This window comes from Neofelis nebulosa, chromosome 6, assembly GCF_028018385.1.
Source record: "Neofelis nebulosa isolate mNeoNeb1 chromosome 6, mNeoNeb1.pri, whole genome shotgun sequence".
NCBI classification, from domain to species: Eukaryota; Metazoa; Chordata; class Mammalia; order Carnivora; family Felidae; genus Neofelis; species Neofelis nebulosa.
Genome location: NC_080787.1, coordinates 129199341 through 129212668, shown reverse-complemented (window position 1 = coordinate 129212668; position 13328 = coordinate 129199341). Strand labels below are relative to the sequence as shown.

Here is a 13328-nt window from a genome sequence, read left to right as displayed (position 1 = left end):
TAGTTAAGCATTTGGGGAGTCAAAAGTTGTATGTGGATTTTCGACTGCACAGGGGATCAGTGCCCTTAACCCCTATGTTGTTCAAGAGTGAACTGTAATTAATTGATATTTTTTTAAAGCCAAAGAGTAATCAAGCATGTTTTCCATTTCACTAGGAGGCCATAAAATAAAAGTCTGAGCTTACAGTTTTAAGGAAGAAATACATAGTGGGTACCAATACTGGGCATGGCAGGATGCCATTCTGCTTTCCTCCCTAAAGATAAGGAAATAATCCCATTGCCTTTCAAGCGTCTAGTAGGAAGAACACCAGACTGGCTGTGACACATTTGTAAAGACCTGGGCAAAAAGGTCTATTCCGTGTGTGGAAAACAAGGAGGCTCAACTAGATCTCCCAGGTCCTTTCCGGCACCAACATTCTATGAGGCACAGGCCCCAAATTCTTTTATTTCCTTATTTCTTTAAAAGAGAACCCTCTCTCGTGTGTGTAAAGAGAGAGAAGCCGCCGCCTCCTGTTTCTCTCATCTCAAAAGCTGCCATCATGGCACGATGGATATTACAAAACGCTACAGTGCAGAACTCAAAGGCTAATGAGATCTCATTTCCAACGCTAGTGGCATTTTAAAATGGAAATGTGGTCAATGTATCAGAATAGCATAAAAGTGGTCAGTCCTATCCGGAATCAAATGACAGGCTACGGATGGCCATCTAGGTCTCTCACGGCCGTGCTTCTCTTCTGAGAACACTAGTAGAGAACAAAGTGTAGCTGAAAAACCCACTCCGCCAACCTTTTAATTCAACCGACACAGGTTATCACAGGATACTCTCTTTATAAAATCAAACCATAATGCTAAAGATACAAAACTACGTAGTAACCAATAAAGTGTGTACTAGTTATTGACATTGAAAGCCAGGCTTGGCCACCAAAGAGCCAAGGAAAATTCTCTCCTACCCATGAATATCAAGGAACTCTAAAACGAGGCTTTCTTTTCCCCAAGCACTTGGAAACAAACCAAGATACTTCCAAGAAATTTCTTTTGTCTGCTGTGTTTCCATGTACTTATTAATATGTTTTCAGAGGCTACCACTTCCCTTTTTCCTGGTGGCAGCTAAGTTTTGGAAAATGCTTCCTCTTACCGGGGCTTTACGGATTACAAATCTTTCATGTTGACCTCCCAACACTGTACAAAGCAGGCAGTTCCTGGGTAACTTTACTATCCCATAGGAAGAAAGCAAAAGAAAATCCTCTCTATTAAAGAAGGGGCTTGAACCCATGAACTATGAGACCATGACCTGAGCTGAAGTCAGACAACTGAACTGACTGAGCCACCCTGGCACCCCTAAGTAATAGCTTTTTTTTCTTACTAGAACCTAAGTATACGTTAATCATACAAACATAAGAAAATAGAGCAAAAGAAAACTTAGGGAACCACTTAGCATCCCACCATCCAGAAACAACCTCTGGTTAACAGGCCAGCAGCTCCCTTTTTACAAATGGAAGCATACTTCCATACATATTATGCTATTTTATAAAGTACCTTTGTGACTTGAAATACTAAAACTCTTTCTTATGAATTAGACATTACTCTACATACCCCTTTGAGTGGCTGCCGAGTATTCCAGCAACAACTCCCTCACACTGGTGAATCAGCCATCATCCCTGGACTCTGGGGAAGTCTTAGGATTGTTCACTTATCTTCCTCCTCCTCCCCCAAGCTAACTACAGCTCTGCCTCTAACTCCTCTACACCGACTACAGAAAAGAAGCCGGAGATCATCCACAGCTCGCTCTGTGGGGCCAATACCAACCTGACAGCACGGAGAGGCGGCCAGGATGTCGTAGGTGTACATGGTGCCCAGCTGGTGCCAGCTGCCGTCCCACCGCGACTTACACTTGATGCAGATGATCTTGTGAACCCCTTCCAGGCAGTCCACGCACACCGCGTACAGGTGCATGAGTCTCCCTGTGCACAGAAGACATAATGCTGAGAGTGGCCGTTAGAAGGGATAAAAAAAGTGGGTTACCCATCAATTATAAACAAACATGTTATCATTCAGATAAAATAAGCAAAATAGGTCCTATTTATCACATATCCCCAAGATGTCCTTTTAGAATAATGATGAATACTAACTATTATCAATGGGATATATATTTGAAGTTGTTTTAATAAATATTGGCTCAATTCACTTTTCCAAAAAGAACTGACAGGTTTCCAATATGGACATCCAAACTCAAATGATCAAGCCACAAATGCTAAAAACTAGCCAATGATGACAGAGGACTTTCTGCTCAGAAGTCTGTGCGTAGCGTGGGGACTGAACCACAACGCTAGTCTGCAGTCAAGGGCTTTCATCCACCAACAGGTCCCATCATAAAAAAAGGCAAAAGTCTGTCTTGATATACTGGTGGCCCAGAATTCTACCACAGCCACGATTACTAGGTTAACTGTCTTTGTCTCCAAAACTGCTCAGCCATCACCATATTTAATTTAGGAACCAGAATTATAGCTCACTTGTAAGTGGTTATTTAAAAGGAGTTCAATGCTTTGTTATTTACTGGGCTCTTCAAAGACACAACCCCATTCTTCCATCACCTATTAACATCTAGTGCTTGAGAAAGAAGTCACCCTTGTTTACACAGAAGGGTTAGTTAGGATTCAAATCATTGGGAAAGACTGGGAATGTCCAGGATCAGTCCAGACAGTGTGTAAGAGCAACACTGTTGCTCTCACAGGGAGCTCTGCTGTGCTGAAAGCTATGGTAAGAAGAACACGTCCTCCTCCAGAATGTGCTGCTCCCTGCCATCCGCCCGCCCATGGCTCTTCACCTTTCAGAGGTTAGGGCCAGCCTGCTCCTTACCTGTTGGGGGGTCGGGGGTAATACAGTACTTACAGAGACACTTTTCATTGCATTTGCTTACAAGGCTCTCTCTTCCTCCGTGAGGGTAGGAACACGTCTACACGCATGCACGCACACACACGCGCGCGTGCACACACACACACACACACACACACACACACACACACACACACTGTTCTCAGGAGTATCTAATTTTCACCTTTCTCCACCCATTCCCCGATAGGTTCCCTTCAGACATGGTCCTGGGCTCTGCCATATACTCTTCCTTTACTTTCTCTTTTCTCCCTATTCAAGAGTTCTTCTAATCTTAAAATCTGAACCACCACTGTTATAAAAGAAGCTCCCCAAATGCTTATTTCTCAAGGTGCTTGCTACATAGACCTCTCCAGCGAAGAGTCCCAACACCCCTTCAAACCCAAAACACACCAATGTCCTCATCGTCTTTCCCCTAAGACAAGTCCCCTTCCCAACGTTCTCCACTCCCGTCCTTGACAGCATCATTTATCTGGTCTAGAGCCAAAGTGAGCTAACAGGGATGCATTCTCATCCTCTATAGGCAAGCTGCCCCCCAAGCTCCAGTTTTTCCTTTAAAATAATCTCCTGTAGGTATATATTCCTACCTTTCAGTTCCCACTGTTAGCACCCAACAGTCTCTCATCTCCTGCCATCTAGACCGGAGACAGAAGTTCTACCTCCCTTAAAAAAAAAAAAAAAAAAGAAGTTCCACCTCCCTACAGATAGGTTCCACCCCTTTTGAACAATTTTTTCCCCAACCGATCATCTACTCTCAAAAAAAACAACTCTTGGGGCGCCTGGGTGGCTCAGTTGGTTGAGCGTCTGACTTTGGCTCAGGTCATGATCTCACAGTTCGTGAGTTCGAGCCCCGCGTCAGGCTCTGTGCTGACAACTCAGAGCCTGGAGCCTGCTTCGCATTCTGTTGTCTCCCTCTCTCTCTGCTCCTCCCCCGCTCATGCTCTGTCTGTCTGTCTGTCTCTCTCTCTCTCTCTCTCAAAAAATAAACATTAAAAAAATGTTTTTTTTACACTCTTCAGTTCTTAAAGAACATGGCAAAGCTCTTGTTATGGCTCAAAAGGACACCCACAATCTATTGTCCACCTGACCTACTCATTGTCCACTGCAGAACCTCTACCCTAACCAACCTGTTCTCTCCAGTTCTGTCTCCCGACTTTTTAACCACCATTCCTCTGCTCATGTTGCTCCCTGTCCTTATCAGCAAAGACCTTATGTGAGCAGACCCTCTGCTTATCAAAATCCAGCCCACCTTCTGACATCTGCCTTCACGCTGCCTCCTGTGACTACGCAGGCCAAAGTGGCCCCTTCCTTACTGTAGGCAACTACAGGATGCCTAACGTACATCATATCCAGGTGTTATTAACTCCACAGGTGGTACTAGTGTCTTCATTCTGGTAAAGTTAATTACATTTTTATAAAAACATCTTACATCCTGGGGGCACCTGGGTGGCTCAGCTGGTTGGGCGTCCAACTTCAGCTCAGGTCATGAATTCACAGTTCGGCAGTTCAAGCCCTGCATCGGGCTCTGGTGGTGCGGGGCCTGCTTGGGATTCTCTCTCCCTCTCTTTGCCCCTTCCCCACCTGCACATACTCTCTCTCTCTCTCCTCTCTCTCTCTCTCTCTCTCTCAAAATAAATAAATAAACTTTAAAAAAAAAAAAACAACATTGCATCCTAAGATTATAAATTGGTGAAAAGCAAGAACTGATAGTACCCAGCACATGTATGAAATTCATAAAACGGACTCACTGACGAATGGGTTAAGCGAAAAGAATCCATCACAAATAGAAGAACACTCCTCTCATGTACACCGAACACCTGTACTCTCATTCATCTTCAGAAAGAGTATTTCCAGTCTTAAAACGAAGTGAAAGTAGTTTCCACCTACTTCCCTCTAAAATTATCCCCGACCAGTATAAAGAATGAGAAACAAAACACAAACTCCATTTTCCACGAAACTATGAGATACCTGCAAACCTGAACCAAAATAAGAGCTCAGAAGCTGGATGAAGGCATTTTAAATGGTTTAGCTCTGGAAGCAGCCAGCATGCACAGGGAGGACTGGGATGAGGTGCTGAGAGGAAAACAGTGTGGGATAGACAAGTAGCCATTCTGTGCAACTTTTTCCACCAAATCGCCCCCAAACCTGGGCTAGCCTTACGACTTATTTTGAAGAACACAATGTGACGGAAGTGATGAGACTCAGTTCCACGCTTACGCCTCTGGAGAGAGACTGCAGCCCCCACACTCACCCCCACTGAATGCAGGAAAGAGCCCAGCCCAGCCCTACCGGAAGACAGAAGACTACACAGAACAAGGAGGAGGGTAGAGCCATTCAGTCCGGCTGAGGCTCCCCAGGCCAGCCAGTCTGCCAACTGTCAGACCCGTGTCAGGGGCCATCCTAACCAACCTCCCCACAGAACGGTGACAAATCAGAAATCATCACTGTTTTAAAACACTCAGTGGGGGAGTAATTTGCCTTTAACAAAGGTTAAAAGACATTTGGGATGAGGTGAAGCTCTGGAAAAGGAAGGGGGCTGGGCTCCCCCTGCAACTTCATTTCCTCTTCCTCGGATGAGAAAGTTAGGACAAGAAACGGCATCCGTGAAACAAGAACAAGATGCTATTAAAAAGAGCTCTTGGAAATTATAATTCATATTTACATAACAGAAAATCTTAAACTCAGTAAAAATACTGGAATATAAAGTCCAAGAAATCTTCCAGAAGGCAAGATAAAGAGATAAACAATAGGCTCAATATGTATATAATAGAACAAAAAAAAGGGATCAATTTTAAGAGGTCCAATATCTGACTAACAGTTGCCCAGGTTTTTTTTTTTTTTTTTTTTCCCTTAAATGAAAGAAAAAATCTTCAGAGAAATAAATTAGAAGAAAATTCCCCCAACTAAAGACTGTAAGTTTACACAGTCAAATGTTTCACAACGAACTGGGGAGTTGGGGGGGTGGGTGGAACAAGTGACGGTGAAACTTCAGAACACTAGGGATAAAGAGGAAATCTTAAAACCTTCAGGGGATAGAAGGGGAGAACAAAGGGACAGGAATAAGACTACTATTTGACTTCTCAACAGTGACACTGGAAGACAGGAGACAGTGAAGAAATGCCTTCAAAATCCTAAGGGGAGAATATTTATAACTTGGAAGACTTATGCCCAGTCAGACAGCAATCAAGTATGAAGATAGAATCAAGATCTTATCAGACTTTCAAAGTCAGAAAATACCTATTCCCATGCTTCCTTTCTCAGAAAGCTCCTGGGGATGTTTCTTAACAAACCGGGGGAATAAACCAAGAAAAAAGAAAACACGGGATCTAGGAAACAGAAGATTAAAAAAAAAAAAAAAGAAAGAAAGAAAAAGAAAAGCAAATAAAAAATTCCTGGGAGGGCAGCTATGTAGTACAGCCAGTAATGAGTGCACCAGGACAGACAGGAGCAGGGAGACGAAAGGCTCCGTGAAGGAGATTTCTGCAAAAAGAAATTTATAAAATGTATGATAGGTATGTGCAAATGTTCCTGAAAGCTTTGTGAGAGCTGCTGGAAAGTGAGAACAACCAGCCACTGTTTCCAAAAAGATGAAGCCAATGAAACTGCGAAGCAACTATTAACTTGAAGAAAAACAAAAGATGTCTTAGAATATACTGTGCTCTACACAGGAAATGCACCTACACTACTTACTCAACACTAAATATTTACATAATCTTAACAGTAAAAACATTAAGGATTTAACCAAGAACTGTAATAGATTACCCTGATAGAAAGCGGAAGATTTAAGAAAGCAGAGTCATCCACCTCAAAAGTAAGCCAACACAGTATCCAAAATTGGACATGAAGATAGCAGTTTTTAAATGATGATGGGAAAAACCTGAGAATCAGTTACGGTTGAAACGTGCTCGTCTCTGGGAACCGAAACAGCAGGCATCGATGGGAAGAAGGCAGTGGGGATACATCGTTTCTACTACAGGCTTTGTTAGCACACTTGTTTTGAAATTTATTTTTGTTTGTTAAGTTTGTTTATTTATTTTGAGAGAAAGAGCATGCACAGGAAGGGCAGAGAGAGTGGGGGGGAGAGGGAGAGAATCCCAAGCAGGCTCTGCACTGTCACAGGCGCCCCATTTTTTAGCACGCTTTTAAAGTTACAAATGTGTTACACATCATGTATCTCACTTTTATAGAAATTCAGTAATTTAGGGTGCCTGGGTGGCTCAATGGGGTAAGCGGCTCATCTTGATTTTGGTTCAGGTCATGATCTCACAGCTTCACAGCTGTGAAGCCCCACAGATCAAGCCCCACGTTGGGCTCCATGCTGCCGGTGTGGAGCCTACTTGGGATTTACTCCCTCTGTCCCTGTCTCTCTCTCTCTCTCTCCCTCTCTTTGCTCTTCCCCACCTCACACATCTATGTGCATGCACTCTCTCTCAAAATAAATAAATAAAAACCTTTTTAAAAAATTCAATAATTTTACATGAATGGACAGGTTTCTCCCTGAGACTGACCAACCCCCATCATTTAAGTGATGGCTGAACTATCCCTACATCCTTGAACAGTCATCCACAGCACTAAGTTCCCCCCACTCCACCACCAGGGTGATGTCTCAGCTTTCAATAACCCTCCGCTTTCCTTTTGCTGCTATCAAGAAAGACTCACCTTCCATAAACTTCAAGATTGTTTCAACTAATCTAAAAACGCATTGGTCCTCTCTGACCCCCACTTTCCCTTACTCCATCATGTTTACAAGGATCAAACCGAATATACAACGTGCTGGGCACATTAACAAAGGTTTGAAAGGCAACTGTCTTACATCAAGTGACATCATTATGCAATTCCTACTCTCAATTCCCTCCCAGTTACGAAAAACTATACACCAGGAATCCTCCGTTCAAAATCACAGCAGAACCAAACACAAAGTTACCCCCCGGGACAACAACACTTGGTAGGTACGGTGACGTCGGAGTAAAGAAAGAAAACCAGCCCCACTGCCACCACCTCAATGGGCAAAGCTGAAATACTCAAGCATTACCTAGCACCTGACTAAGACGAAAAGCAGCAACAGTTAAAATTAAGCCAGAACAGGGCCATCCCATCGTGTTAGCTTTTCAGCTTGTAACAAACCGAAAGCAGGCAAGGTGAATGAACACCTGTACCTTGAAGATGACACGGAACATCATATTCGATCTCATCGTGTCTCGACGGGCTCAAGAACAGAGTTCCGTCCACCAGCGGGAACTGTTCGAACACCGGGAGCGCCCGGTGGCACAGAGCACAGTTCACGACATTCCTGTGGCTGGCGCTGAGGGCCGCGAGAATGAACTTGCGCAGATCCTCGCCCTGGCCCATCTGGGCATCGTCTTCCATCCGCACGTGGAAAGTGTTCAACTTATGCCGGGGGATGTGAGTGAGCAGTTCGGACAAGTCCAGCCGCCGCAGGAACTGCACGGGCGCGTCGAAGTGGCCCCCCCTGTGCACGGATAACCCAGCCGGACTATACTCGAAGTGGGTGTTTCGGAACACGTGGCCCCCGGCCATGGCCTTCTTGTGAGGCTCCAGATGGATGGCATTCTTCAAGAATTCCCCGAGGTACCTGGAGGAGCGGGGGCCGCTGAAGTGGGCAGGGGAGAGGATGGAGTAGCCGGTGGGCGGGGACTGGCCAGGGGAGCCGCAGGGAGAGCGGGCCCCGTAGGCTGCGGCGCCGACTGCCTTCTCCTGGGAGTTCTGCCGGTCCATGGAGTGCCGCCGCGGGAGGTCGTGGCTCAGGACTTTCTGGGGCTTGTTCGGCGGCCTGCACTTTTTTGCTTCCTCCCCTGCTTCGCCGGGGGGCCTCCCTGTGTTCTTCTCCGACCCGGACTTCTTCTTTTTCTCATCCTGCATCCGCTTCACCTGGTACCAGTCTGTGTCCTTCTTTAAGTGGCCCTGCCCGCAGCGGCAGGAGCAGAAGCGGAAGGCCAGGTCGTAGCCCTTCTTTGTCCACATGTTTTGGCGGCACTGCTTCTCGTTCCAGCTGCGGGCCCGGCCGATGCAGTTGAACTGGACGAGGATGCTGCTCTCCCACTCGTAGAAACACTGCAGGTGCATCCAGGTGCTGGAGGGGCAGTGCTCGTTGTTGCACACCACCTTCTGGTAGTCGTCCTTGTCCAGGTCCACCGGCCTGCCAAAGCTGCAGATCAGGGGCGTGGCACAAGGGGCTTCTGGGAAGAAACAGAGACAGAGAGAGAGAGAGAGAGAGAGAGGAGGAGAGAGAGAGAGAGAGAGAGAGAGAGAGAGAGAGAGAGGTTCAGCACGCAGGAGCTGGAATCCCAGCTGGCACCTGGTCAGAGAGCAAAGCTACCATCCCCACCTTAGCCCATTCATGCCAACAGTGCAATTTTCTGGTGTCAAGATTTCCTCCGCTGGAATAACACCAGACAGGATTAGACAACATGTACTACTCTCTTCTGGTGTTTTGCTGGGCCGAGGGAATTTATTTTCAGATGTTTGTTATCTGCTGAAAAACACAGCAGTAAGCTTCAGAAAGTCCAAATCCTTCACAGTGCAATTAGCCGTATGTCAATACTTACAACGGTATAGTGTAGTACGAGGTTTTCCTAAGATGTGAGTGTAATGACAGGCAGTTCCAAGGTTCTTTTAAAAAAGGAATCATTCTAATGAACTAGGAAATCATATGATGAAGCCACTTAGCCAACTAGTTCAGGTGATAGCTCCAAAAGGGCCCGCAAAGCCCTTTTTCACAAACTTTAGGTTATCCTGAATATCACAGAAAAGCTAGAAAACAGAATTACCTCTCCCCAATTCTCTCCTAGAATGGTCTGATACCTAAGGGGAGAATGTCTGGTCAAACTAATTGTTGGTCTACACAGAATTACACCGCCAGGTCGTGAAGGAGAAAACCAGAACTCTCCTCAAGCTATCAGGACAGAAAGCAGGAACACCGAGATATTTCTGCCCTATTTAACCACATACCCCACGGGCATCCAAAAGGCCAATCAGGTCCCCCCAAAAGGAGGGAAAACTTGGTGACACAGAGTAGGATCTATTTCTTAACAAGTAAATAGGATTTACAGTGACGAATTCCACTGGATTCTGGTTACTTCAACACCCTTAATATTTTCAAAAGGCCCTTTTGGAAAGCAGTAATACTCCTAGTCGGGAACCGCTGGGCTTGATCAGGAAGGTTCTGCATGCCAAGCTTAGTTCAGACTTTATCTTTTTGTAGCTGAGAACGGTCAGTCAGAGTTCTGTTCTAGAAAGCTTACCCTGGTGGCAGTGTGGGACATGAGTGAGAGCCTGACCTACAGCAGCAGCACAGTAAGATGGCACCTGCTGCTGGGATGAGCAAACTCTGATGGACAGAGAGCACAAGAGGGGCAGGTTTGGACAAAGACAACTTGGGGCTGGCCTGATTCTGGATCTGCTGAGTTGGAAGCCTGTGTGCCACCGAGGTGGAGAAAGACAAGCCCAGAGCTCAAGTGACCTGGAGCCCGAATACAGATGTGCAGCTACACACCCAGAGGTGGAGGTTAAATCCCTGGACTGAGGAGTTAGCCCAAGAGGAATGTGAGGAGAGGAAATGAATCCTGAGAGGCAACATTAAAAGGCAGGAGAAGAGTCCTCCACAGAGCCTAGTAAGGAATGAACTGAGGATTCACTGAAAGACAAGTCAGGAGAGAATTCTATCATGGCAGCTGGAAAGTTACAAGAACAGAGGACTAGGAAATCCCCCAGAGATCAGTTTCTCAACCTCTGCACTACTGACATTTTGGACTGGGTACTTCTTTGTTGTGGGCAGTGTCCTGTGCACTGTAAGACATTTAGCAGCATTTCTGCTAGGTGCCAGGAACACCACCCTCCTCAACTGTGATGCCCCAAAATGTCTCCAGACACTGCCAGCTATCCCCTGGGTGGGCAGAGGGGAAAAAAAACTGCCCCTCGTTGGAAACTACTGGGTAACTTAAAGACTGAAAAGTCCTCACCAGAATGGTCAGTAAGCCAGTCAGTGACATCTTAGCAAGAACAGTTCCAGTGGGATGACAGGGGACAGATCAGAGGTGGATGGTGAAGAGTAGATGGTGAAGTAAAATAGTAGTACAGATGACCTTCCAGAAAACTCTTCCCAGAAGTACAACTGTAGAAGAAAGGGAAAAGAATGGGAAGAGGCCAGTAAGAGTAGGGACCTACACATGTATATCTACTCAGGGAACGAATGCCAAAAATTCAGGATAGCTTTAACAGTAGGAGAGGCAATGAGCTCTGCAACTGAGTCACTCAAAGCCCTTCCCGACCTCACCCCCGCCCACTGGATCACAAATACAGCACTCCACCAGCACAGGTGATGGCACCCATACAGCCTATGGCACTCGTGTGTTACAATCTTCCCCTTCAGCCTGGAACTCCGGGCGTCAGTCAAAGACCCTACCCAACTTGTCTACCTCCATTCCTTTGATCACTGTGGTTCCCCCATCTACCGCCTAGGAGCCCACAATCCTTAATCTTCATTTGTCCAAATCCTACCGGCCTAGTGTAGCAATTCACAGCATGGACTCTCAACCAGACTGCCCGAGCTAGAATCCCAGCAGTACCACTGCTGAGCTGCGTGCTCCCGGACAAGTCACTTCTGTCTTAATTTCCTGTACGGGGGCGCCTGGGTGGCTCAGTCGGTTGAGCGCCTGACTTTGGCTCAGGTCATGATCTCACAGCTCTGTGGGTTCGAGCCCCACATTGGGCTCTGTGCTGACGGCTCAGAGCCTGGAGCCTGCTTCGGATTCTGTGTCTCCCTCTCTCTGCCCCTAACCCACTTGCATTCTGTCTCTGTCTCTCTCAAAAATAAATAAACATTAAAAAAAATTAAAAAAAAAAATTTTCCTGTACGGAATGCAGGTAACAACTGAATATACTTTATATGGTTGTTGTAAGGACAAAATATACCAACACACGAGTGGCACTTAGAGCAGCGCCTGGCACATAGAAAACCTTCTCCCTTTCCTCCCATCCTTCAAGGCCCACCTCTAGACACTGATTTCACCCGAACCACCCCCTCCCGACCACAGTCTGGTCTGAACCTTACTTGAGTCCCCACTGTGGTCCCACCAGATGATAACTTCAGACAGGATGCCTCTTCCCTCTGTGTTCCTGGCATCACTGGGCCTAGGCCTTGCACACATCCTGTGCTAATGAAGCTGCATTAAAATGACACTGGCAAAAGAAACCCAACCCGACAAGCAGAGAAGGAAGAGAGCAAGCCGAAATCCTACACAGAGAGAAAGGCCTAGTACTGAAGCACACTGAGATGAAGTAGAAAAATGGTCTGTAAACTGGGCAAAATTAACTGCAGGCCCTGGGCTGTGACCTTTAGTGTCCTTTAAAATGTTAATTAGTCAATTAAACAAAGTTCAGTTGCTTTTATCTATCCTTCAGAGAAACAGCTTTGGAGAGAATGCCTCTGAAATGTAATAGCAGTAGCCAAAGTGATATTAACCCAGGACGAAAGAAAGCAAAGAATGGCCTAACTATACCTTGGCATTCACAACATCCAAAGTTTTAAATCTTAAATGCCGAGACTGGCTTGATATTTCTCTTTAAAGTATTTCCACATTAAAGAAGGTAGATTAAGAGGAGAAAAGTCCTATTTACATCTTTGTTGAAAAGCCGCAAATACATCACGGAAGCAATTTTGAGCCCTGCCTACGAACCGGGTCTTTGGAGCTGGGAGAAGCAGCAACTCGCGCGGAGCGCTCTGGCAGAAAGGTGTGTGTGGATCAGAGGAGGCCAGACAGCTCCCCTCTTGCCCATCACTGCCCCACCCCGACCGCAGCCGTGCTCGCCCACAATCTCCCCTCCGCGGCTCTGCCACGAAGAGACCCCCGCTCCAACCTGCCAGCGCACTCGTTTACATCTCAGCCACTCCGATGTGGCCCTTTGTGGCTGGGCCTCCAAAACAAAAACAAGGGCTTGAGACCAAACATTACACACCGCCAGCCCCACGGCAAGGCTCCAGGGACCAGGGTGAGTACCAGGGTGAGACTCGGGTCCTGCGCAAGGACTTGGGACAGCCTTCTCACATCTCACGCAGCCTTCCGATGAAGCCACGGAGGGCTGGCGTCAGCATGCAGACACGATTTCCTTCTAGGCTTGGTTCAGACTTGCCCTCTCCCTCCCACTGTCCGCACTGGGAAGGCAGCTGGGAACGATGCGCGAGGGGGTTGGATGACTAGCTGTTTGACGTGCGGCAGTTTCCTGCTTCCTCCTCTGTAAAGAGAGAACAAAGATGCTTGCCCTCATTCACGCTAAAACGTATGTGGAGGCTCTCTCCGCAGTTCTGCCACAACTCTTCCTGCTACCTCCACCGTCACTGGATACCTGTGCCTCTGGCTCCACAACTCAACGCAAACTGCTCCAATATATTGCCTACTTTTCTTACCTAATGTTTTGGACCCA

At 46.5% G+C, this 13328-nt stretch overlaps 1 protein-coding gene and 1 long non-coding RNA gene across 10 annotated transcripts in view; both read right to left on the bottom strand.

Moving 5' to 3' along the window:
• HECA (hdc homolog, cell cycle regulator) overlaps positions 1 to 13328 on the bottom strand; it is a 190043-nt gene that overhangs the window by 146885 nt on the left and 29830 nt on the right. For 8 of the 9 annotated variants that reach the window (XR_009263360.1, XR_009263359.1, XM_058735465.1 and 5 more), the window contains exons 2-3: positions 8045 to 9085; positions 1806 to 1960 (exon numbers count right to left, since the gene is read on the bottom strand). Coding sequence is in view for 7 of the 9 variants with exons in the window: in XM_058735465.1 (XP_058591448.1) it covers positions 1806 to 1960; positions 8045 to 9085 (1196 nt within the window). In the remaining 2 variants the exon portion in view is untranslated. The remainder of the gene's footprint in view (positions 1 to 1805; positions 1961 to 8044; positions 9086 to 13328) is intronic. The other variant, XM_058735462.1, reaches the window with a different exon arrangement.
• On the bottom strand, positions 2104 to 8038 carry LOC131514958 (uncharacterized). The gene is made up of 2 exons (XR_009263361.1): positions 2997 to 8038; positions 2104 to 2952 (listed from the first exon to the last, which is right to left on the bottom strand). It is a non-coding gene; the product is annotated as an uncharacterized LOC131514958 (long non-coding RNA).